General features: G+C 36.1%; 1 protein-coding gene across 2 annotated transcripts in view; it reads left to right on the forward strand.

Moving 5' to 3' along the window:
- Positions 1 to 27,322, forward strand: part of SKAP2 (src kinase associated phosphoprotein 2) — a 200,400-nt gene that overhangs the window by 133,289 nt on the left and 39,789 nt on the right. For both annotated transcript variants that reach the window (XR_004026389.1, XM_030796056.1), the window contains exons 7-9: positions 6,871 to 6,995; positions 7,864 to 7,927; positions 8,277 to 8,414. Coding sequence is in view for 1 of the 2 variants with exons in the window: in XM_030796056.1 (XP_030651916.1) it covers positions 6,871 to 6,995; positions 7,864 to 7,927; positions 8,277 to 8,414 (327 nt within the window). In the remaining variant the exon portion in view is untranslated. The remainder of the gene's footprint in view (positions 1 to 6,870; positions 6,996 to 7,863; positions 7,928 to 8,276; positions 8,415 to 27,322) is intronic.

Consider the following 27,322-nt stretch of genomic DNA (forward strand, 5'->3'; position numbering starts at 1 on the left):
TTTGATGTTGAAAAAGCATCATATTTCTTTTAATATTGTTTTGAATATGTTATAGTGACAGTACTTATATTTGTATAATTAAAAGTTCTTTTGTTTTGTAACAACGACTTAATAGAAAGCCTTAAAAGCTTACCTTTTTTCTTCTGATTCATTTGACAGAAACAAATCCTGTCATTTTATAATTATAATTATATAATTTTATAATTATATCAAGATGATATATGTAAAATGTGTAAGTGAATTCTGATATTTAAAAAATTTAAATTGCAATTCTGTTTCCATCTGGTATGTGAAGGATATCTTTATTCCTTAAGAAATAGGAACCATTAATTCTATTTTTATCAGAAATTATTGCAATTTTATAGACTTTTGGGTCTTTGATATGAAAGTATTAACTTTAAAACTTATCACAATAAACTTTTTTTTTTTTTTTGAGACGGGGTCTCACTCTGTTGCCCAGGCTGGAGTGCAGTGGCATGATCTCGGCACACTGCAACCTCCGCCTCCTGGGTTCAAGCGATTTTTCTGCCTCGGCCTCCTGAGTAGCTGGGATTACAAACATTAAATTAAAGCTATGCCTTTATTTTCTGCCTTTATGGCCAAGAGACCCTCTAACAGTATATAGAAGTTAAAATGTACATCTGATGTTTAGTAGGATTTCATCAACATGCAGAAATAGTCAGGTACAAACTAAGTTTTACTAAGGGTCTGATGACCACGAATGTTGTTGGTTTGATATCTAGTCTCACTTCTACACAAAACCCCAGAGATATATTTCAAGTGGCTGATTGAGCATTGGCATCTGCAAGCTGTATAAACCAAAGGAGAATGTTCATATATCTTTAACTGAGGAGCTGGAGCATCTTGCTAATCAGTTTGATAAAATTTAGTGGCAAGGTCTAGTATTGATGGGCATATTTTTCTTTTCCCTACTAATGAGTATTAATACTTGTGGAAATAAGTTATTCACTGAGGGGAAAAGGCCTTCTTAAATATAAGTAGTAGATATTGCTGAACACATTTCATATTTTTGTTTGCTAGCTATTTGTGCCAAGTTAGTGTTCTTGGTATAAGCATCGGAAACCAACTTTGTTTATGCAGAAAGGGAAATTATTAGGAAAATATCAGCTCTCAGAATTGCTAAGAATGCTGCACACAGGCTCAGCAAGCAAGCAAGAACTAAGGTAGGTAAGGGGGCTGGATCTTGAGCATAATCCATGAAAAATCTTATTGGGACACACTGCTGGCTTGGGCCTTGCCAAGCCAGGACATGTGATGTTGCCACCGTGCACTGCCATCAGTCAGTGAGTGCCATTGCCACCAGAATGGATTCTGAACCCTCTCTTGATCCTTTTGTTACTTACTTGAGATTTAGGTTCCAGTCTGGAGCATCCACTTTGATTAAGTTGGAACAGGGAAAATCCACCTCCCTTCAGCTTCTGTGGTGGAAAACTAAGCCCTATCCCTGACAATCTTGGAATTAAAATAGGGAAGATGCATGGATGCTGGGGAGCCCCAAATAATAAATGTCCGTAACTTGTAGGGATGCCAAAAGATTTGGAATTATTTGGTTGCAATATTTATGCTATATTTAAAATGGTATGAGAGTGGTTGGTGTTTTAAGCATATTTTTCTGAGAGCCAATGAAGAAGAGAAAAAGCAAGTATATTTGCCAGAAAAATAGAAGGTCTGTTTAGATTTTGGTAGGTGGCATTGGAGTGTAGGGGGTAACGTCGGGGCAGTTGGTGAAGGTAAGGGCAAAATAAAAAATGGTGCCCAGTTTTCTGGTTTGGGAGCTTGAATTAATGGAGGTGCCATTTATTGAGATGGGGGATACAACAAGAAATATCACCGGCTGGGCGTGGTGGCTCACGCCTGTAATCCCAGCACTTTGGGAGGCCGAGGCGGGCGGATCACGAGGTCAGGAGATCGAGACCATCCTGGCTAACACAGTGAAACCCCATCTCCACTAAAAATACAAAAAATTAGCCGGGCGAGGTGGCGGGCGCCTGTAGTCCCAGCTACGCGGGAGGCTGAGGCAGGAGAATGGCATGAACCCCGGGGGGCGGAGCCTGCAGTGAGCTGAGATCGCGCCATTGCACTCCAGCCTGGGTGAAAGAGCAAGACTCTGTCTCAAAAAAAAAAAAAAAAAAAAAAAGAAATATCACAGTTGTTGGCATCACAAGTGTTGGGAGTGGGGATAAGATGATCTCCATTGTGGGCACTTTCTATTCAATGAGCCCATAGGACATTTGAGAAATGAAACATATATAGTGAGCAGATGAAGATTTGGATATACAGTTTTGAAAATGAACTAAAAGTAGAGAATCATGAGTCACAAGTATATCGATAGGAATTTAATTCTTGGAATTAGATGAGATTGCCCAGGGAGAGTGTAATGTTAAGAAGAGAGCAAGACTTAGAACAACGCATCATAGCTTTTTAAGAGATAGGCAGAGGTGGAGGAACCCATAAAGAAAGCTGAGAAAGTTTGACCTAAGTTGTAGGACGAAATGCAAAATAACATTTATCTTCTCTACTGTGATTTTGTATATTTCACGTTGTATTGAGGACAGTGGTTGTAGTGTGTATCAAAATCACCTGGGGTGCTTGCTAAAAATTTGGTTTCCTAGACTCACTCACAGAGATTCCTATATAGCAAATGCGGAGTGGTAGCCAATTCTGTGTTAACAGGCATCCAAGATGATTCTAACATAGGTGATTCTTAAAATATACTTTGAGAAACACCTTTTTAGAAAGCAGTGTGAAATGGCTGAAAAAGCAAGGCTTTAGAACCAGACTTTCCTAGGGTCCTGGCTTTTACTGTTTACTATTTGTGTGACCGTGAGCAAATTGGTTTAAGTTTGTTTTCCCATCAGTGCTGGGAATATAATATGTCTCTTCTATTGCTTAGAATTATTACCAGGTGTATATGAGATATGTTCTATTAAGTTCTTGACATATAGAAGCTCAGTAAATGTGAGTTGTCTTTTTGACAGCTTAAAAAAACCCCAGAACACAGCTGTAAACCTAAACGCCAGTGAAAAAGTAGAAGGAAATTGCTCTTATTAGCCTTATGCATTTTGTTTTGTAGGAAATCAGAGCCAACTGCTTTTTACCTTGGACCTGCTGAATTAGGATTGTGTAAAATTAAGTTACTGATATAATAGATTTCATTATCTAGTTTTTCCTGGCAGCCTTCAGTTCTGTAGACATTACATTCAAACAGCATGATAGAGGTTAGGTTAAAGTGTGAAACAGAAGCTGAGAGAAATGTAATAGAGGAACAAACACCTCAAAAATTCTGAAGGCATCAGTGTGTTATAAAAACTAATACTCAAAATGATACTATGTTAAGAAAACAATGTTATGTTTAAAAGACTTGTTTGAAAAGTTAGGGAAGTATATATTTTAGAAAGCTTTCCATCACAATGATTAATATTTTTAAAAGTTTTGGCACTTAAAGGAATAAGCTTTTGCTATTTGTGAAGTTCACCTAGATAAAATATTAGTCTTTCACGGTGCTGGGTAAATGGACTTTATAGCTTTATTTCCTATTTGATTGGCATTTTACTATTTTTGATAATTTTGTTAACAAGTATCCTTGAAACTATCCCAAAAAGCATTGTGGAACTAATCTATATGTAAATTCTTATGACTTAACCAATGATGAAATTTCCCTCTCCAGAAGAGAAACTAATGTGAAAGGAGAAGAACAGTGTTGTCTTACAGCCATGTCTGCCCATTTCACGTCTTGAACTTCCTGTCCTGTATTGGCTAATTGGAGATATGGCTACTTTATGGTTATGGTTCTGCAAAAGCTATTAGAAAGAGTTGTGAGTTCCTCTGTTCTCGTCAACCTTTCTGGACCCATATCCCTACCTGACTTGGATGTTTATATAATTGTTTATCCTCAAATACAAACAATCAGTTGGATAGGTCTAGATATTAGTTTCTTTTTATTATTTTTACTTGGTTAAACAACAGCACCTTTTGTTCTGCAAAGTTAGGTCTTTCATAGATGGAATGAAGTTTTCTTTTGTTATATTATGTCTTTGGTTATTGGCATTTATTTATTACTCTTCTTCCAGAAAACCCATTTTTCTTATGTTGTATTTTTGTCAGCCCTCCATATTTATCATACTCCCTTTTGTCCCTTCCCCATCCCCTTATTCTTATTTTCTATCTGCTGAGTGAGCTTTTGAAGGTATATCTGATCTGATTTTCCACAATGTTAGTTCTACTTTTTATCACTTCTAATACATCATTTGTTTTTCTGCTGCATTTTCCACTTCCTTATACAGCACATTTGTTCCTTATTTTGCCAGTTTCATTTTAATTTCTACTTGTCTCAGCCTTTCCTCTTTTTATTTTATATTACATTGTTTCATCTTTCATCTCTTTCAGAATCTGTTTACTTTTATAAAATATGCAAAGCAGTTGGCTAAAGTTTACTTCCATTTCTCCTACTTTGCTTGTGCTTTCTACTTCTCAAGTGCTATGTTATGTTTCTGTTTTACATAATATTTTTATGGCATCTGTATTTGCTGTTCCTCTTTTCTTATCCTCGAACAAGTACATGTCTATAAAATCTGAGATGCTTACCTATGAATTGGATTTGTGGCTTCTCTCTGGTTCATCTCAGTAGAGGCTGATACTGTCCTCCTCTTGGACTGTATCAGAAGTTCTGATACATAGCCCCATAGCATATTTCTAGGGGGTTTGGCTAAAATGAATCTGCTAGTCTAAGTTGGGGTTGCCTAATTTTGCGGCCTAATTGTCTTATTTCTAGATTATTAGATAATCCGGCCCAGAAAGATCTGTTCCCCTCAGCTCTTCCAAACTGAATCTTTGTAGTGCTGATTTTACATCTCCAGGTGTAGACTCTCACTCCTCATGCATTTCCACCTCCATTCAAGTTACACTGATGAGAATTTTAGACCGAAATTGGAGGTAGAAGGCATAGAGTTTAGGTCAGATGGACCTAGTGAGTGGAGCAATTGAACCCTTGCGCAGCAAGGGAGCAGCTTTCTCTAAATCTGGTCCCTGAAAACTCTCTTTCTTCTGAAGAGTTTAAGGAAATCTCTCAAAATTGTCCAATATGACTTTGATATTTTGCCTCACATTACTTCCACTTTTCATAGTGAACATTAAGTTCCTTTTGCAATTTAGTAGATCATTGGGAAGGTGGTGCGAAAGGTCTGATAAGGTGTTCTAGCTTTTATCTCAGCAAACCTATAATGCTGCCTGCTGGTTTCAAGTGCTCGGTATCAATTTGTCAAATGAGTGAGTGAATGATTTAGTCTTTTTTTGAGAATTTACAAGAACCAACCATGCTTAACCATTTATCATTTTAATACTTTTTCCAAATAGTTTCCTAGTTAGGTGTCTTACAAAATATATCCTGGGAGGACCATAAAATATTCTGTGAAAAATGATTCCACGGACAAATAATTTTTGGAAATGCTACATACTAAATTTTTCTTTTAGAAGTTTAATTAGTATGTAAATGTACTAAGGTCCCCAAGAAGGCCTGAACTAACAAAACCGCTTAACTCTGTTTAATTCAGCAAAACGTTTCCCAAATTGATTTGATCACAGAAACCTATTAATATCTTTTGGAAATGCTGCTCTAATCTTTAAAGTATTGTATAGTTTTTGTGAAAAACATAGAGTTTATTGTAGAATTTTTTCATGAAATAAACTTTGATTGTTTCTTTAGACATTCAGAGAGGTGTAAATTATGACTAAATGTGATTAGAGTTTCCCAGGAACTGAGGTTTTTTTTCTCATTTGATATTTTGAACAAGATATAATCTCTATGACCTAATGTATGTTAGTTACTTTAAGCATTTAACTTGTGTATTTGAGAAAAGGAGATATATCTTTTATTGGTACACTGAACTGAGAAAGCACACCCCACAACATGAAAGCATTTCTGTATTTGCCTGGAGCTCAGTAAAAAGAGTTTGTCCCTACTCATGGTTTTAATATTGTTTGTTAATCTAGGAAATAAACCTGTAGCTGTATAGTTTTTCTATCAAAATGGTATAACTGGGTGAAGTAGGAAGGTTGACTAATTTTATTTTCAGTTTCAGAATATTAAGTCCTTTGTTATATTCGCACTTTACTTGTCTTTAAAATAATATCTGACCAAAGCTCTAATCATCTTTTGCCTCTTTATCATGTGAGATTCAAATGTGCTTTACTAGTTCAACTGTTCACTGACTGGATAAGAAACTTTCCCTCTTTTTTTTTGGTAACTAATGCTTCTGTACTTGCTTTACCACTCTTCTTTATCCACATAGTGTTTTTTTTTCCTTCACATCTTTTTCGTAATGAGTAGTTTAGTTTAGTTTTGGTTTGCTTTGTAAGATTAGAGATAAATTTGTACCAAGTTAGGAGACCTTTTTTAAAGAAAACTTCTGTTTCAGAAGCTTCTTTTTGGTGGTGGTACTGGGGAGGGGTAGGTGAAAGGAGATAACAGTAAATAAAGCCCAGCAAGTTTTCAGCTGGACAGACCTTCCCGCTGGCCTACTAAATCTGAAAGAGCCACAGGTTTGTGGTGGGTTTGTCCAGCAAGTTCTATGTTCTAGTTCCTGGATTTTCCCTACCCTACAGTGTCATGTTTCCATACTTCCTTCTGAATAAGACCATGATCTGCAGACCTCCTTGTAAGTCCAATCATCCCTAATACTTCCATGTTTCAGAATTAAAAATGATTTCTAAAAACATTACCTAACCATTATATTACCAAAGCAACTTGACCAAAAATGTTATTTCCAAGAATTGATGAAGAAATTTTAAATAAAAAATAATTGAGCATTAATACTTAGTAAATGAAATTCTAACTGGTTTTATCTTCAACAGACAAACAACAGAAAGGTGAATTTGCAATAGATGGCTACAGTGTCAGAATGAATAACACTCTAAGAAAGGATGGAAAGAAAGATTGCTGTTTTGAAATCTCTGCTCCTGATAAACGTATATATCAGGTTGTAGTTTTTATGTTACCTTGAAATTAAGTTGATAAAATGTTTTGATTTCATTTATAGAGACATTAACATTTGATTAATACTTTTCTTGACATGTTAACAATAATAAAAATACTGGTGTTTAAATACATTATGCAGTGAACATTCATATAAAAGGAATTTTTTAATAATTTCAGGTTAGTTCAAACACTATCTTCTTGAAAAAGATAAAGAGAATATATAATTTATCAATTACTTCACATGTTGCATTTATATCTAATAGAACTAGGTGATCTTCCAAAAGAATTACATAGCAGAAAGAGTAAAATTATCAAAAGAAAAATATCAGAGTGATAATACATATTGTATTGTTTAGGAGTGTGGGAGAAAATGAAGGTAAAGGTACACATCAGCTCTGCAATTCAATAGCTATCAGCTAGGCATCAATATGGAATGTATGTTTAATAAGTTTTAAATATCTGAGATTGTAGTTGAAAGCCAGTTAATTAAGTTGTCAGGTAGTGTGTTGGAATCTGACAAGAACATTTTTAAGAAAACTGTATCCAGCAGTCTAAAGAAATTCATGGGTGTCTTCTAATTGTCAAGGGCAAATTTTGTTCATCAGTTCTGTCTTTGACATTGATGAAGAGAAGCAGCTTTTTTTCCTGCACAGCTGCCAGCTGCTGATCAGAGTTTGAAATTCATCATCCTCTGCTTCAGTTGCATAAATTTGTCAAAATTAACTGCACATTATGAGAAGCATCCTTGCAAGAAAAGTTCCAATAGACATGAAAAGAATTACTAATAGTCTTAAAGAAATGGTAAGAATACAACGTACCTTTCATTTCTACTGTGGTGATTTTCATTCTTATTGTTTGTTTTATATTAGTTTACAGCAGCTTCTCCCAAAGATGCTGAAGAATGGGTACAGCAGCTGAAATTTGTATTGCAAGGTAAGATAAATCAATTGAACAAGTTATCACAGTCTTTAAATACTAAATAACAGAGTAGTTTGGGTTTTCATGTACAAAAGCTTATTGACTTCTGTGAGAATGACCAACTTGAATGTGACTGTTATTAATACAGACCACTCACTTCAAATTTTAAACAGCATCTTTTCTGTAAGTACCAATTGGCTTACTTTAAAATTCACATATTTACAAAACAATTTTTAAACATGTTTTTAGTTAAGGACATAACATATATATATTGTTGTTACTTTGTAGGGCTACATTTATTTATATAGTTTTAAAAATATCTTCTGCATTCTTTTAAGATTTACTTCATAAATGTGTTTTATAGATATGGAATCTGATATTATTCCTGAGGATTATGATGAGAGAGGAGAATTATATGATGATGTTGATCATCCTCTACCAATAAGCAATCCACCAACAAGCAGTCAACCAATAGATGATGAAATTTATGAAGAACTTCCAGGTATTTACTTTCTGGTGATTCATTTAAAGATTTTAGGGCTGTGTGTGTGTGTGTGCATGTGTGTGTGTGATTTGTCCTCAAATTGACAACTTGAGTAGAAAATGGTGACCTATTGAGAAGAATGACAAAGAATATCTTCAAAACTCTATTTTACAAAAAGGGTTCTGCCTGAGATATTTCAAGTGAGTAGATGTAACTTATGAAAAGTAAATGAAACATTAAAATGAAGCAGATACAATACTAATCTCTTGGGACTTTTGGCTCATTAGCATTGTTTATGCTACATAATTTTTTAATTAAAAAATTGACTTGCCTTACAGTTTTTTCCACCAACTCACACATCGTTTTTTATTTATACATCTTGGAACTTCCATTAACCGGAAGTTCTATGCACATCCCATATGTTATCAACTTCTGCCTCATATTTCTCCTTGCTTGTAGTATATTGCATTGTCTTAGAGGAATGTTGTTGAACTATAAACAAAGGCCTTTTGAGGCTTCAAGTCTTCCTGTTGATATTTTAGCATCAATACGGAATAAAAAAGTTTTCTTATTCCAAACGCTCAGAGCTAGTTTAGTGTTTACATGCCTGTCTCTTATATAACATAAAATTAATTATCTATTAGCTACTTGACTTGTGGCCATGAGGATCAATCTAAAATAAAAAGATAGACATCTGCAATTTAGGAAACATATGAAAACATTTAGGAAATTGTATTACTAATACTCTAGGTTGAAATGAGCTTTTTTGGCTATTAAAAAAATCAGTTAGTTAGAGAAGAAAAAGCTATCATAAGCAATATAAGCAAGATTTAACTAGTACATCTCATGTAGAGAGGCCATTTTGCTCTGAATATAACAATTTAATGATGTAATGTTAAACCTTTAAAGTTGATTTCAAAAATACTTAAAATGTGCCAAATTAATGTACAAATGTCACTTTCAAGACAATACAGCATAATAACAAGAGTATGGACTTTAGAATTAAAAAATTTAAATTCTGGCTGTACCATTTACTAGCTTAGTTAATTTCTTCATTTATAAAATGGAAATAATGTCATTGGGAGGGGTAGGTGAAGTGATTTATGGAAGGCTCTCAGCATAGTGCTTGATCCCACAATTAATTGTAACATCACCATCATTTTTGTTTTATTATTGTATCTGGTGAATTCTTGCAAGTGCTTATGTGGTGGTATAGTAATGATTTTCTAACCAAGTAAAAAGTAATAATTTTGACAATATTATAAATTTAAGGTATAAAAACTATGTATGCATCTACATATTGTATTTTACTACCCCAGAAGATTAGTATAAAAGTATAATTTTATGGGGAATAGTGATCTGTGTATTTCAGTTATTTAGTGGAGCTACATGTTTATTAACCCCTTCCTTTCTGGTTTACCCTAAGGAAATGGCATCTGCTGTAGCATCAGTTATCCTCAAGTAGGGAAGAATATTCCCTGGCTGCTTGTTTTTAGTCACACCATATCATTAATACAATTATTTTAGTATTTTAAAATGTTTAAAAGAACTTGTGAGAATGTATACTCATAAAATGGAAGAGTGGAATACATTTAAACACGATATTACTGCCATTACATCCTTTTAAAACCCTGCAATGAATGTGTTACATTAACAATTGTTGAAATAACTGTTAAGTTCTGTATTTTTTCAACTTGGCTGTTCTCTCCCCACCCCTAAAGAAAAAAAAAATTGATCAGGAATAAAGACCAAATATTCATAGTTATTTTCATAACAAAGACCTAAGGAAGATCTAAGTAGCTTGAAATTTTAAAAATATGAAACATCTTTTATTTTTTCTTACTAGAGATATTATTCTTCATTATTCATTGCCACCCCCTCCCCCACCCACCCCCACACATAATTATTGGAAGTAACTGGTTACTTTTTAAGTAGTGTTACTTCTTGCTGTGGTACTGGGAGAAATTTAAGCTGCCCTGGGATTTCTTTGCCCCTGCTTGGGATCCCCAGTTGCTCTGCAAAGTGATTGAGCTTGATAGAGCCTGCAATTGTGCCCCTGGGAAGGAAGCCGTTGTAGGCAGCTGTGGAATGTCTAGTTCCCCTTTCTTCCCCAATGTAACTGAGAGCTGCTTCAACATCTGCACGGTTCAGCAAGTTTGTCAAGTTTGTGCCAACAGCTACAGAGGGGATTTTTCTAGTAAAGGCCCTAAAGGTGTCTCAGAGTTAGAGGTTTTGTTTGATTAAATATCTGAAACTAGGAAGGTAACTTTTTTAATTAAAACAATTGTCTCTCAGGACAAGAATTAAGCTTATTGCTTTCACTTCTGTGAAATTTGAATATAATTTTGATAGAGGAGTTAGAACAATGGAAGAGCAGTAAGCACATTTGCATACTGTTTATATTTTTCCAATTCTGTACAAAGAACTATGTATCTCTGATATCTGACTGGCTAAATTCCCAGAATTAAATAATACTTCAGTTTTAACACAATTTTCTGTCAATTATGCATTGTTGAAAACTAATCCTCTTAGTTGAAAGATGAGGTATACAAATGTATTTGAAGAAAAATCTAAGCATTTAGCGTGCTACTTTAAATCACAAAGCTCTTTTTCTGAGAAGCGAAAGCTCTTACTCTAGTAAGTGTATTTTTTAAAAACTATGAAATAAACCTGCAGTGTTTTAAGTTTCAAGAGTAAGAAGAAAACATTGTTTTAAAAATTGCATTGGGCCGGGCGCAGTGGCTCACGCCTGTAATCCTAGCACTTTGGGAGGCTGAGTTGGGTGGATCACTTGAGGTCAGGAGTTCGAAACGAGCCTGGCCAACATGGTGAAACCCCGTCTCTACTAAAAATACAAAAAAAAAAAAAAAAATTAGCCAGGCATGGTGGCAGGTGCCTGTAATCCCAGCTATTCAGGAGGCTGAGGCAGGAGAATCACTTGAACCCGGGAGGTGGAGGCTGCAGTGAGCCAAGATCGAGCCACTACACTCCAGCTTGGGCAACAGAGTGAGACTGTGTCTCAAAAAAAAAAAGAAAAAAATTGCATTGCAAAATATCCCTTGAAAAATGTTTATAATTCTACAGGAATCTAAATCGTTTCATTGCAATTGTTTTTCAGTTAGAATATTCTGACTTTATTACAGTACCTTCTCTTTAAATTCTTGTTCATTTATTTTCAACTAACTTCGTCAAAGAATAGGAATAAATTTGTAAGACTTCTTTGTGTTTAAGGGATTTATACATATGTACAAAAGAGTTTCGAGAATGCCATTTCTGGGGAGTATTAAAGGTATTTGGCTTTTCTTCAAATATCCTAATCCTTTTACATCTTTTATGTCTTATTGCTTATTAGCATAGGCCAGTCAGGTTTGCTTACATTGTAATAATACTATAGCATATTTGTGTTTGTGCAGCTAATATATTGATCAAAATATGTTAAACTGTTTCATAACATGGTAATGAATTCATTTGGCTTAGCACAGGTTTGTAAATTTACTGCTCACTTTTTCATTAGAAATACAGAGGAGTGTCTTTGTCTCATTTTGAATCTCAAAAGGGGAAAATAATACTCGTGAAATTGCTGCAGAAACCAACCCTGTTTGCTCTTCTCTTCTACTCACTATGTCACTTGATTTTTTTTCTTTAATGGCAGGAAATTGTGCAGAAACAACAACAACAAAAAGATTTTTCTAGATCTAAACTGAATAGAATCAGCCTAGTAACAAGAATGGTAACCATCCATTAACTTATTAAATCTGTAGCTTTCAGAGGAATTGCACTTGAAATGTCTTCTGGCAAGTGGACTGGAGGAGAGAGGGCAACATAAAACAGGAAGACAAATTTCTATTCCATTAACCTATTTTTTTTTAAGTGTGAATTCTTTTTTTTTTTAAATTACAATGACAGATTGAACTGTTCTGAGTCAGAAAAGGATATTTTTATCCTTTGGCCATTCAATTACATTTTAAATTTATTCAGTCCAACTATCTGCATCTAAAATGGAAGATAAAGTAAAATGCAGCTATAATTTTTTTTCCATGAGACTATTATATACACATAAAAAAGAACAGTGTTTGGGTACTTTAATTTGAAGTAGTTTACAGCAAATGGACACAAATGCTAATTTAATCAATAAGTGGTTATAGGCCCCCAAAATACATTTTGGCTTTATTTTCCTCCTGAATAATTATCACTCATATTACTAAGTTAATATCAGGGTTACAGAGGACCCTGCAGTCTGTGGTATTAACATTGTTTTAAGTGATAATAGATCCTGACTTCACCAAACAGTTTTTCCCCTTTCTTCTTTGGAATGCAATGGAAAGATGTCAATTAATTTTCACAGAACCACATATATTCAATATTTTAATATTGTTAGTCTAGGCAGCCTGCTAACATTATTTTTTCTTAAACTAGGTACTGAATGGTGAAATTATCAATGTGGTGATATTGTGGGAATATTTTTTCCCAAGTAGATAACTAGATTAGAGTTGAATTTTTGGATGGTGATATGGTTTGGCTGTGTCCCCACCCAAATTTCATCTTGAATTGTAGTACCCATAAAATCCCCATGTGTCCTGGGAGGGACAAGGTGGAGATAATTGAATGATGGGGGCGTTGTCCCCTATCCGGTTCTCGTGATAGTGAGTTAGTTCTCACGAGATCTGATGGCTTTATAAGGGGCTCCTCCCTTTGCTGGGCACTCATTCTTCTCGATGCTGCCATGTGAAGAAGGACATGCTTGCTTCCCCTTCCGCCGTGATTGTAAGTTTCCTCAGGCCTCCCTAACCATGCTAAACTGTGAGTCAATTAAACCTCTTTCCTTTATAAATTAGCCAGTCTTGCGTATGTTTTTATTAGCAGAGTGAGAACAGACTAATACAGATGGTTTCAGCTCTAAAATCTGCTGAGAGGGTTATCCGAAGTTATAAAAAAAAATGAAATCATTCATAAAATAGGGTCACTAGACACATATAATATTTATTATTTTTATCTTTGCTGAATATAAATGTGTCTTTGCTGAATATTTGTTTCTTTGTGTTGTTTCATAATATAGTATGAAGCTTTGGAATACAGTTCTGCCTGTCTTGTAGCTTTTCTCTGTGTTGCCATTGGCATTGCAAATTGTTTTCATTACAAGAGATGGCTTAACACATACTAAACCCAAAATACCTGTGTGCACACAAAACATATATTTCCATTGGTGGTAAGATAAAATGACTCATATTTGCAAATTGGAGCTACATCAGTGGTTCCCAGCCAGGGAAGATATTGACCCCAGAGTACATTTGGCATTGCCTGGAGACACTTTTGTTTATCATAACTGGGGTGTGTGTGTGTGTGTGTTACAGATATGTGGTGGGTAAGGGCCAAGGATGCTGCTAAACGACCTACAATGCACAGGGCAGCCCCCACAACAAAGAATTATCTGGCCCAAAATGTCAATAGTGTTGAGGTTGAAAAACCCTGGCCACAGGGATGTAATAGACAGCTTTCGGTTTATCACCTTTTTATTCATATCACTTGAATTATAAAGGTTCATAACCTAAGCTCCATATGAGTTAATTCATTTTTATGGACACAACATAGGTTTTCTTACATACATGAAACTAGGATTACATAGAATGTTTCTAGGTTTTAAGAGATCAGCTGGACTTGCCTATCACGTTTCCTTCAAGGGGTAGTATTGAAGTTCTGTCCATCTTGTAGAAATGAGCAAGCCAGGAAGATAAAAAAGGAAGGAAGCATTTTCTCTATTTTCATGAGCTACTATCTTGGAAGGAAGAGGTTTCTAAAAATACCTTGTAGATATGTGAATACTTGATTTATCCTATTCTGATAGGGTTGTTCTTTTGAGGCTGAAGGAAAAGACCTGTGGGTGTGGGATTGGACTGTCTGTAAAGGGAGTCAGGCATCCTGGGGGAATGCAAGGCTGAGCAATACCAGGGTTGTCTGGAATTTGACGAGTGGCTTTAGGAGAAGTGGAAACCCTTTTATGTGACTTCTCTATCTTTTTGGACCTGGACTTTGAAGAGGCTAGTAGGATTGAGATGATCTCTGCCCCTAGAGTTAGACGGGAAGTCTTGGAGGCAGCCCTCCAAGGGGATCCGTGAAGAGGAGCTCGCTTTAATGTACTTCACAACAAGCCACACTGTGTAATTATTTTATATTATTTGTTCACTTCCCTTTCATTATTGCTAAGTCTTAGATTTCTTTTTTTTCTTTTTAAAGATAGAGTCTCGCTATGTTGCCCAGGCTGGAGTACAGTGGTGCAGTCATGGCTCACTGCAGCTTCAAACTCCTCAAGTGTTTCTCCTGCCTTAGCCTCTTAAGTAGCTGGGACTACAGGCGTGCGCCACCATGCCTGACTAATTTTTTAATTTTTAATTTTGTAGAAATGGAGTCTTACTGTGTTGACCAGGCTGGTTTTGAACTCCCAGCTTCAAGTGATCTTTCTGCCTTATCCTCCCAAAGTGCTGGGATTACAGGCGTGAGCCATTTCACTAGCTGCTAAGTCTTAATTTTTAAATCCTTATTTACAAACAATACATGCTTACAGGAATAAGCTTAAATATTCCTGATGTGCATAAAATAAAAAAGTGGGGCTGGGTGCAGTGGTGCATGCCTGTAATCCCAGCACTTTGGGAGGCCGAGGCGGGCGGATCACAAGGTCAAGAGATTGACACCATCCTGGCCAACATGGTGAAACCCCGTCTCTACTAAAAATACAAAAATTAGCTGAGCATGGTGGGACGCGCCTGTAGTCCCAGCTACTCGAGGTGCTGAGGCAGGAGAATTGCTTGAACCTGGGAGGTGGAGGTTGCAGTGATCCTAGATCGCGCCACTGCATTCCAGCCTGGCAACAGAGCAAGACTTCATCTCAAAAATAAAATAAATAAAATAAAATAAAATAAAATAATGTAAAATAAAATAAAATAGTGGAAGTCACTCCCTACCCTACGTAAACATTGTTAACAGTTTGATATGAATCTTTTTGTTCCTTTTTTTTTTTGCCTATTTTTAAATATACATATACATATAAAAGTTTTAAAACAAAAAAGAGATCCTTCTTTTTATTTACTTTCTTCTGGCTGTTTGTAAAATTTTCTTCCTTTCATTTTCTTCCTATTTCGTTTTTACCTTCCTCCTTTCTCATTCTTTTATTTTCTCATTCCTCTCCCCTATTTTCATTTCCATCCTTTCTCTTCTTCCTTGCTTTCATTGCGTAAGTATTCTTGAGTACCTGTTATGTGCCAGGCACTGTGCCTAAGTGTTGGGAATCCCCCAGCATCCTTACACAGGCCTCAAAGGAGTGCCCTTTCTGGCCTAAGCCTAGACTTACTACCATACCTTGAATTATCTATGTTTGTTTATGTCTTATGTGTGTGTGTGTGTATATATATATATATATATATAATATCCACATCGCATGAGTTTTCTGTTTTTGCTTTTCTGATATAGAAATTCTGTCTCCAATGAGCAGAGTCTTCCAGCACATAGTGTCAAAAGTAGCTTTGTGTCTTTATATCTTGACACTTTAAAAAAATTTTTTTAATTTTTTAAAAATTTAATTATTTTTATTTTATTTATTTTTTTTGAGACAAAGTCTTGCTCTGTCACCCAGTCTGGAGTGCAGTGGTGTGATCTCAACTCCCTGCAACTTCTACCCCCTGAGGTTCAAGTGATTTTCCTGCCTCAGCCTCCCAAGTACCTGGATTACAGGCATGTGCCACCACGCCCAGCTAATTTTTTGTATTTTGTTTGAGACAGGGTTTTGCCATGTTGGCCAGGCTGGTCTTGAAATTTTGACCTCAGGTGATTCGCCCACCTTGGCCTCTCAAAGTGCTGGGTTTATAGGCATGAGCCACGGCACCTGGCATTTTTTTTTTTTTTTTTTGAGGGGGGGTCTTGCTCTGTCACCCAGGCTAGAATGCAATAATGTGATCTTGGCTCACTGCAACCTTGCCTCCTGGGTTCAAGCTGTCCTCTCACCTCAGCCTCCTAAGTAGCTGGAACTACAGGTGCATGCCACCACGCCTAGCTAATTTTTAATTTTTTTGTAGAGACGGTGTTTTGCCATATCGTCCAGGCTGGTCTCCAACTTCTGAGTTCAAGCGATCTGCCCGCTTCAGCCTCCCAAACTGTTGGGATTACAGACATGAGCCACTGCGCCAGGCCAATGCCTTCTTGTAAGCCATCCTCCACTTCCCCTGTTTCTCTCCATCTGTCTCTTGTCTGGCTCTGTGCCTTGCTGCAGACACCCAGAGTACCTTCCTCTGTATCTGTGACTAGTAGATTGTTGTGGTTGTGAGAAGGGGCTCTGGAAGGAAACACACATCACTTTGAATCCAGCTCTGCCCGTTATATGTGCTTCAGCCAGAAAAGGAGTGAACACAGGAAAGACGGAGAATACACAGTGAAGATGGAGCATGGAAATGGGCAAAATGTGTCAGTGACTTTATTGATTATTTTAAAATAAGCTTTGTTTTAATCTAAATAAGAGGCAAAACTAAATTTAGGCAATAATTTAAAAGTTAGCTGGGGCAAAATGGAGACGGGGGTTAGTGAAAGCATGCCAGATGTTGTCCTGTTCAGAAGGAGGGAGGAGAGGAATACTAATTTTAATTTTTGTTAGGAAATGTATGTTAAAATTTTAGAGTTAAGTACTAAAGAAATAGAATGCAATCTTGCATTGCTTAAAGAAGCAGAGGGTGAATAAAAGGTGACCACGTAAAACAATTTAAACACAAAAGGCAACAGACAAGAAATCAAAGAGAAAATATGGTAAAATTAAGCCATAATATAAAAGTAAGAATGATAAATATAACTTAATCTATTAAAATAAATGTTTGCATTAGATATTTTAAAACTCTAGCACTATTCTTCTTAGAGGAGATACACCTGAAACAAAACCACATAGAAAGTTTCAAAGTAAGGAAATGGAAATAAATACACCATGCATTTCTATCCCAAGAAAGCTATTATAGCTATGTTAACATCAGATAATATGAAATTTAAGGCATAAAGCAATAATAGGACTACAGAATGACACTACATAACAAATATGAAAGAAGATAAAGCTCAAATGCATCTAACTATATAACCTTAATATCTATAACACAAAAACATATAAGACTAATTTGACAAGTTCTTAATCATAGTGGGAAATTTTAAGATACACCTTTCAGAAACTGATAGACCAAGGAGGCAAAAAATAAGTAAGGATATAAAGATTTAACCACAAAATTAATAATCTATCAAAAAGATGTAAACTAACATTGCATACTAGAGAATATTTGTTCATTCAATACACATAGAATAATCATAGAAATGGACTACATATGTGTTTACAGTTAAACTCTCGACAAATTACACTGAATCTGTGTTACACAGACTATGGTCTTTAACTACAATTAAATTTAATTAGGAGCCAACTCTGAAAAGGTAGTTTAAAATACCCAAACCCATGTGTTTGGAAGCTGAAAAAATAATAGTTCATGAGTTAAAAGAGGAAATTACAATGGAAATGACAAAATATGTAGTTTTCCATATGAAATACACTGAAATTAGTACAAATAACAACTTGTAGCATTGTAGCATTGTTATTAACTCTTTTTTGGGGAGGGAACAGAGTTTTGCTCTTGTCACCCAGGCTGGAGTGCAATGGCATGATCTCGGCTCACTGCACCCTCCACCTCCCGGGTTCAAGTGATTTTCCTGCCTTAGCCTCCCGAATAGCTGGGATTATAGGTGTGCACCACTATGCCTGGCCAATTTTTTTCGTATTTTTAGTAGAGACAGGGTTTCACCATGTTAGCCAGGCTGGTCTTGAACTCCTGACATCAGGTGATCCACCCACCTCGGCCTCCCAAAGTGCTGCGATTACAGGTTTGAGCCACTGTGCTTGGCCATGTTATTTTTTCTTTGGGGAGAATTAACCCCCAAAGAACTGGAGATGACAGAACTATAAAGGCTATAAAATCAACATATTTAAAATGATTCAAGAGACAAAATAAGGAAAAGAAACTTTAACAAGAGAAAAAGATCCTGTGAAGAAAATATCAGATTTTTTTAAAGAACCAGATAGAATCACTAGAAATTATTGATGGTTTGGATCACTTAGCCATTGAATTCAAAACTTTTAGAGTCACATGTATATGTTTACATTGCTGAGGGAACCAATAGAATACATATTAAAATTCTGAACCAGAAGATAAGCAAATGTCAACCACTTTAATTAAATTAAAATGCTAATATTTATAAAGCAAAAAGAAAAATTACGTTAATGGGGCTAGGCTATTACGTTTTTTCTGTGAATCCTGGATGAAAAATCTTAACACTGTACCAGAAGGTCAGATATTCACACGATAGGGTTTGTATCTGAACATAATCAAGTGTTTTATCCTTTGCCACCAAGAAATCTCAACAAGTAAAGACATAGCTTCTAACAACCTTCATATCAGACTTTTAAACTGGAGTCTTCATTCTTCAGATATGATTTGTCTCCCATATAGAATATAAACAGATCACAGCCTGCTTTTGTTTTTAATTCATCCATTCTTTCAGAAGATAGAATATGATAAAGTTTGTAGTAGCTTCACGAAAATGTATTTGCTTCTTTAATCCCGGAAAAAAAATACACACATATGTACACATAGCCACATGAACACATACATCTATAGAGACAGACTGCAGCAGGAGAGTATCAAGCTTCAGTATTTTTGCAGATAGGTCAGCTGGGAATATCAACTTCCTAAGAGTACTCAGCTGCTTACTTTAAAGCAGTGATTAGTAAGAATGAACAAGTTCAACAAAATGTCAGTGATAAATATAAGCACTCTTCATATCTGGCCTCAGCAAGTGCTACAGTTGAGTAATGTAAAACTTTAAACAAAATGGGAAAAAATCCAATTTAACTTAATTAAGCTTAAGTGAAATTTTACCTTAATTTTGTTTCAAATAAAACATTCTTTTATAGATGTTTTCCTCTTTATTAGAACTTTGTTAGAATTTTTACAAAGAAATAACAACTGCTTATAGCCACTTATCCATTAGCCCCTTTGTTCCTTATTAAAGAAGTTAAGATGGGGCAGTTTTTTAATATATATATAATAAGGACATTCAGTTGCAAGGTCTGAGTTTTTTGGACTAGATCCCAAATCTGCCTCCTGCATGGGCCTCTTTTCACATCCTGGTTCAAGGAACTACAACCTAACCGTGCTTCTCTTAAGCACACAGATTCTTGGAAGAGCTCTCTTTGTTCCTGTTGTCTCTTCACCTGCTCACTCTTTATCTTCAGGCAGTTTGGTTTTCTATCCTTATTCCTTAACTAAACCAGCTTCTTCAGAGTCACCAGTACTCTCCTAATCAACAGTCTTGGTCCTCAAATTCATCTCTAGAAATTTGATTTTACTTACCACCGCTTTTGTCTTGAAACTGTCTCCACCTTTGACCTTCTCCAGTTTGTTTTCTTGTTTACATATTATATTTACAAATAAGCATCTTAGGTCGGGTGCGATGGCTCACGCCTGTAATCCCAGCACTTTGGGAGGCCGAGGTGGGTGGATCACGAGGTCGAGATCAAGACCATCCTGGCCAACATGGTGAAACCCAGTCTCTACTAAAAATACAAAAATTAGCCAGGCGTGGTAGCACGTGCCTGTAGTCCCAGCTACTCGGGAGGCTGAGGCAGGAGAATGGCGTGAACCCGGGAGGCGGAGCTTGCAGTGAGCCGAGATCGCGCCACTGCACTCCAGCCTGGGTGACAGAGCGAGACTCCATCTAAAAAAAAAAAAAAAGAAAAAAAAGAAAAAACAAGCATCTTAGCACTGTATTACATTTCCTCATTTCCTGTTGCTTTTTACTGATTGTTTCAAATTATTTGTTTTCCAGTCTGTCCTTTCCTAATACTGAAGCTTTTTGTTTTTATCTTGTCTTACCTTCTCCTTATTATTATTCACTTAATTAACTCATCCAGCAAATATTTGTTGAAAGCCCATTACATGTCAGATTCTGTTCTAGGTGCTGGGAGTTTAGCCATGAAAAAGGCAGACCTAGTCCCTATTAAGATAGTTACAGATTGTAGTAGGTGATACAAGATAAGAGGATAATGTGAGAGGGAGTAAATGATGTGTATTCTATGGTTAAAGAAGAGATGACATTTAAACTGAAGCCTTTCAGATAAAGCTGGTAAATGCAAAAAGCCAAACGAAGCACTTTCCAGGCACAGTGAACACCAAATTCAAAGGCTATGAGCATGGACAATCCTGCGGTGTTCAAGAACCAGAAAGGAGGGCCGTATGTAGCCAGGCAGAGAGGTTAAAATGAGATTGGAGAGAAAGGCAACAGCCAGGTTAAGCAGGGCCTTCCTAGGACAGAATCATAGCCCCATGTGCAAAAATGACACTTGAAAAATGTGTCCTGAATTACTTTAGTGAGGCTGCCATGTATAATTATATAAGATTGCCCACATAAATCAGATGCTGTTTATGAGATGAACAATTTGAATTGGAAAAGACCTTTTTCTCTTTACTCCTTCTCCCTGGACAACTTTATACCTTCCGCATCACTACACAGAGGTGCATATGGTCAGAGCAAAGTAAAACATCTTCACTGGGTAGCTAGCTCATCAAAAGAATGTAGAAGACATGATGATAATTATAATAATAATGGTTAACACTTAGCATATGCCAGGTACTTTCCTAAGTATTATTTAATAAGCATGAATGGTTGATGGTATAGGTATTATTACTGTCTGTTTTACAGACAAGGAAACTAAGGCACAGAAAGATTCAGTAACTTGTTTAGAGTCACAAGCTAGGAGATAGCAGAGTTGGGATTTGAACCTAGGCATTCTGACTCTGGAGGTTAAGCTCTTAGCCGATAACTGTACTGTCTCTCAACAAAAATATGTTAAGAATTGCCTTGTCCTTAGTTATCAGATAAGCATTTACTGCACACATATAAAAAAGACACCAGAAGAGATAACGTACCAACCAAATCTCATCTTCACAAATGTTCTCTCCTCTGAGCTCTGGCTTTATTTCCAATAATTTTTGGCCATCATATCAAACTTGGATTTAAGATCAAATTACAGGTTGAATATTCCTAATTTGAAATCTGAAATGTTCCAAAATCTGAAATTTTTTGATCGCTGATGTGACACTCAAAGGAAATGCTCATTGGAGTATTTCAGATTTCAGATTTTCAGATTAGGGATGCTCAACCAGTATAATGCAAGTGTTCCAAACTTCAGAAAAATCTGAAATTTGAAACGCTTCTAGTCCCAAGCATTTCAGATGAGGAATATTCAACCTATACTGCTCTACCTCCTTTCTTTTCTATTTCTACTAACAGTATCAATTGTTACTCAAGTTTAAAAAAGAACACTCAAACCCATCATTGACTTCTTTCTTGGTCTCTCCACCTCTCCTAATTTGGTCAGTTGCCAGTTACTCCTGATTCTGCCACTAAAACATCATCCATCCCTGGCTCTCTATTCACTCAGGCTTTAATAATTTCTCACCTGGATCATTACAAAAGCTCCTAAGTGGTCTCCCCACTTCCTGTGTGTGTATCTCTTTCTCTAACCAGCCTGATAGCCTATTCTACGTGATGCCAACAGATTGATTTCCTAAAATATAACATGGTCAAATTAATCCCTTGCTCATTGACCTTTATGAGTTCCCAACCCCTAGTAAACCAAGTTCAAACTCACTGGCCAGGCCCTGAGCCATGGTCCCACACAAATCCACCTTTCCAATCCCATTTCTGCTGCTCAGACTTATGCTCCAGACAGACTGAACTCTTCACTAACCCTTAGCCCTTCCCTGGACTGCCTTCATCAACTGTGTAGCTCTAGATACCTTAAACAAAATCAATATATTGAGTTAATTAATTCAGTGACAAAAATCCAGTCAAATAGCACACAGATCAAACTTTAGTTGATGTGGCTTTTCATTTTTTTGTCCACAAGTCTCTGATGAACTCTACCATATTTTCTAACATATCTCACTATCTGCAAGGTATAGGGTGGATACTCAGATGATCAATAAATAGCCCCTGTTCTCAAATATACTGTAATTTAATAAGAGGAACAGATATATGAAATCTAACTATAGAAAAAAAACAATTAAAAAACATATACTCTCAGCAATTCCAAAGCCTAGTATGTATTACTATATATCTTGGCCATTATTTCCTCTATCCACACCTTTGTAGAACCTTTATAGTCACTGCATCAGAAACAATGAAAATACCCTTGTTGATTCTATATGTTTATTACACCATTATATAGCACTGGTATAAATGTAGTATTTTCGTTAAACCCACTCAGGTGGAACCTTTGTGGTCATTCCACTAGAAACAAAATACCCTTGAAATTCTCTATATTGGGCATAATACAGTATTTTTATAAGTATAGGGTGAGTTAATAAACACAGTATAGTATCATGGTATAATCATAAATATAGTATTATAATATCATTATCCTCCAGCATTCTGGAAATTAACACATATTCAGAACATCTCATCTGATGCTGAGACAACGTATATAAAAGAATTCAAAACCTCCTTTATAAACCGGTTAATAATTTTTCATTTAGTGGGGAAAATGTTTTCAAGGAAAAAAAGACTTCAGAAGTTTCTTAAGTCCTATCTTTCTGCTGCTCCAAAATGTTGAATGGCTCACCACAGACCATAGGATAAAATGCGTATTTCTTACCTTGGCATTCAAAGGTCTTCCACAGTCTTACTGAAATCTCACATTCTAGCCTAATCACTGTTATAATGCAACACTTCTCCAATTTTAACAATCTGACTTGCTGTTTATTTTACCCACACATATCCCATACATTTCCAACCTCACATTTTTGTTCTTACACTTCTGTCTTTATAGAATGCTGTCCCCTTTGTTCAGTTTCTAACCATATCCTCCCTACTCTCTAGGCGCAGATGAAATCCCATCTCCCCAAAAGAGCCATCCCAGCATGAAGTGACCTCTGCTTCTCTGAGCTTCTCTAAACTTTTCTAACACCATTCGTTTGAATATTAATTACAATTTTGTGACATTTTAAATGTTGATATCTGCTATTCTGTAAATCTTAACCACTTTTCATGTGATTATTTGGCAAACAAGCAAATGGATGGTTCGTTATAACTTTATTATATTTGCAAACTCCTCTAGTGCAAGGATCAAACCTTATATTTCCTGGCACCCCCAGAGTACTTGACCAAGTGCCTTCCTCATAAGAATTCAATAAATAATACCTGAATAGTGCAAATTCTTTAGTTAAAGGGGTCCATTAGGTAAATTAAGAGAAACTTTCTCTCTTTATGATGATTATTTTCCTAACATGAATTACTGCAGAATCCTAAAAGAATGATTACCAAACAGTATACTATCAGTGGTATATTGAAGCATGGCTTCATTAAAATTTAACATTACTATTCCAATGGGCAGAGTCTCAAATAAACTTAGGAAATGTAATACATTGAGTGATGAAAAGCTCTTATATCATCAATCCTTTGGGCCATTAAAGATAAATCATCTACTATGAGCAACAGAACCAACTTGAGTTACCAGTTCCCTATGGCAGGCTAGTCATCTCGAGCAAGACATTTCCCAGGAAATGACATTCTCCTTTGCTTCCACTCATTCATTAACACAGGTATTAAGTAGATCTAAAGAGCACAGGATTATAGTTAGGATTTTTAAAACCTGCCTTCTATAAGGACTTAATGTGTCTAGTAAGCAAATGGTACATTTTATATTTAAAAGTAAACTCAGATATGGAAATCTGCACAAGCAACTTAAAGGATGGTGAAACAAGGTTTAAGAATCGATGATTAGATAAGTCCTTGGGGAAAATGTTTAAACATTATCTTTCAGGCAATTACTTTGATTCAGTGGGCAGAGAGGAATCATTGGAGGGCCTCAAAAAGAGGAAGGCTGAGGTTAAGATTCAGGCTGCTCACTCCTAGTACTAGCTCTGACATACTTTAAGCCCTTTGTTTCCTTTTTCCACTGCACACCCTTTGCTTCTATTAAGCTAGTTCCTTTTCTCAGCCCACTGCTTATGAGTCCTGCTCCCAATTTCACATTGCCTATTACACTCTCTCATACACCAGATAGCCTCATTTCACTTCTGTTAGCAGCCTGTGTTTTCTTTCAGAAACTACCTTACATCTAAGTTCTTCCTGGAAACCTAGCCTGATAAGGTGAAGGTCATCTGTACCCATAATAAAATATCCCATCTCCCTATATTTTATACTTATGATATAAGTATAAATGACAGTAACCCCAGCACATGTAGATATACATGTCTAGACACTTTATGTGAATTTGAGCCTAGGTTTTTATTTTATACTTTCTAAGAGCTCAGCGTTAATTTAAAAGTATTCTGCAGAGATCATCTAATATTCTAATAAATCAACTGAAAAGGAATACTAAAGAAAATGAAACATGAAATGAGAAAAGCGAAAAGAAAACACCCAATTTTTATGTAAGCAATTCAATTATTCACGCAACAAATATTTATTAGGCAGCTATTACATGTCAGGCACTGTGCTAGACACTGGAGATACGGTGTTGACCAATGTGACTCAGAATTTATTAATTAGAAATAAATATAACAAATGATAAGAAATGATTATGAAAAGAGGCCGAAGAGAGACTGATAAAGAACAAAGATCCAAGCCAAGTCTATGGCAGTAAATGAGATACCTAAAAGGGCTTGTCTGTTCAGTGCTACTCATACCCAGTGAGAAATACGTAGTTCTGAACACCACCTATAGAACATTCTGAAGATGAAAGTAAAAGGATTAAGGTTGGGGAGTTTACTAAATGGAGATCCCTTTGAAAAATGTTTAGGTGGGGTAACTATTGGTATATACGGAAGAGACCAGATTATAGCATATTCAATGTTATAGGGAAACAGGGGAATTCATGTTCATGAAGAGATTTAAGAAAGAGTTAATAAGAAAAAGACTTTGAAAAACACCCCCCAAATCCCTTCAACATTTAAACCCATTTTTTTTGCCCCTACAATAATAAAAAAAGACTTTCCAAAGGAAGTGGTGGAAGAAACCCCATTGCTCGAGACATTAAAAACCAGATGGTCCAAAGCCCCAGCAAACATTCACGTGGGATCAATCCTTCACCCAGTGAAAGCAAAGAGATGGGACCAGTGTAATAATGTGTTTTGAATCTCTAGCTTAGAAATGCTATGAAAATAAAAATTCACATTGCCTTGGACTTTTCCTTAATTTCTTAGCTCTTCTGTGTGCTCCTTCAGCTTTCAGTGTTGACTTCTGTTAGAGCTGGCCACACAGGAATTTGCCTGTTTACTTGGAAGTCTCTTCTGCTAGGTCCATGTATTGTGAGCTTATCAGGTTTTCTCCCTACCTCTATGAGAGTGCTGTATGCCCTGGGTTCTGGAAGTGTTTTTCCTTAAGTGCTTCTCCTAAGGATGGTTTTATGTTTGCTTCTGCTAGAACCCCAGGGGTTTTGAAATTTTTATGTTAAATTTCTTGGCTTGGGAATACCATGCTTGAGGATGGTATAAACTTGGATCTCACATTGGACAGGCTTGGGGGTTTGATTTCTCACAGGAAGCCCCATGACCTCCAGCCCTGGAAAAACAGAAAGCTTCCTTGTTTCTTCCCTGGGCTGTTGGGGGTCTCATTTGTATCTCTGTGCTTCTCACAGGCCCAAAGCCTTGTCTCTTGTGTCCATGAAGATGTTAAAACTCCAGCCTCAACCCCACCATGCAAATGATCAGTATGTTGCTTTGAGCAAGTGGGGAAGGACAGGTCTGTTTCAGCTTGGTTGACCATATTGCTAGAGGTTGAATTCCTAAGCCATAAGTAATGAATTAACACTACAGTGAAGACTTAATTATAAGTGCTTGATTTAGAAACTTTATTTCAAGTCAAACAAAATTTTGTGTATGTGCTATAGGCAAGATTCTGTGCTAGGTGTCTAATATCCTGTCTCCTATGTACTAAGGGGCTTTATAATTATAATATTAATTCTTTTCTTTTTCTGAAATGGTATCTCACTCTCTCACCCAGGCTGGAGTGCAGTGGTGTGATCTTGGCTCACTGCAGCCTCGACTTCCTGGGCTCAAGCAGTCCTCCCACCTAAGCCTACCGAATAGCTGGGACTACAGGTGTGCGCCACCATGCCCAGCTAATTTTTGTATTTTTAGTAGAGACAAGATTTCACTATGTTGCCCAGGCTGGTCTCAAACTCCTGGGCTCAAGCAATCCACCTGCCTTGGCCTCTCAAAGTGCTAAGATTACAGGTGTGACCCACTGTGCCTGGCTTTAATTACTTCTTGACAAGAAGAAATTTTTGTTAAATTTATGAAGGAAGAGATAAATTTATGAAGGAAGAGATTTTAAATGGCCACTGAATTTATGAAGCAAATTATCCCAATTAGCTGCTTAATGCTATTTAGGATAAAAATTACATTTGTATATACAAAGAATTACTCAAAAATTAAATCAAATAGAGATCCATCCAGACCCAAATGTACACTTTGGTTTTATAAGCTAAGATTAATACATATTTGCATTTGAAGTCATGTTAAATTAGGTTAATGCGGTTACTTTAGAATATATCTTTAAAATGGGGCTTGCATTTCAATCAGCTGAAGTCCTTCTGATTTAATTAAACTATTTTATTCTGTATGCTGATCAATCATTTTCTCCCCTAGAAAGTCAAACCAGTTTTTGCACTATTCATTTGTAAAACTTACATGACATAAACATTACGTGACAGAAGTTGTTATTAATAGAGAGAATATAATCTCAAAGAAACTTGTCATCTGGAAATAGGAAAAATCACACAAAGTAATTTTATTTGTATCATGGCTTTTTCACTGTTCACTACATTTGTGACAGCTGATTTTATATTAAATATT

The sequence above is a fragment of the Nomascus leucogenys genome, chromosome 17 (assembly GCF_006542625.1).
Source record: "Nomascus leucogenys isolate Asia chromosome 17, Asia_NLE_v1, whole genome shotgun sequence".
NCBI classification, from domain to species: domain Eukaryota; kingdom Metazoa; phylum Chordata; class Mammalia; order Primates; family Hylobatidae; genus Nomascus; species Nomascus leucogenys.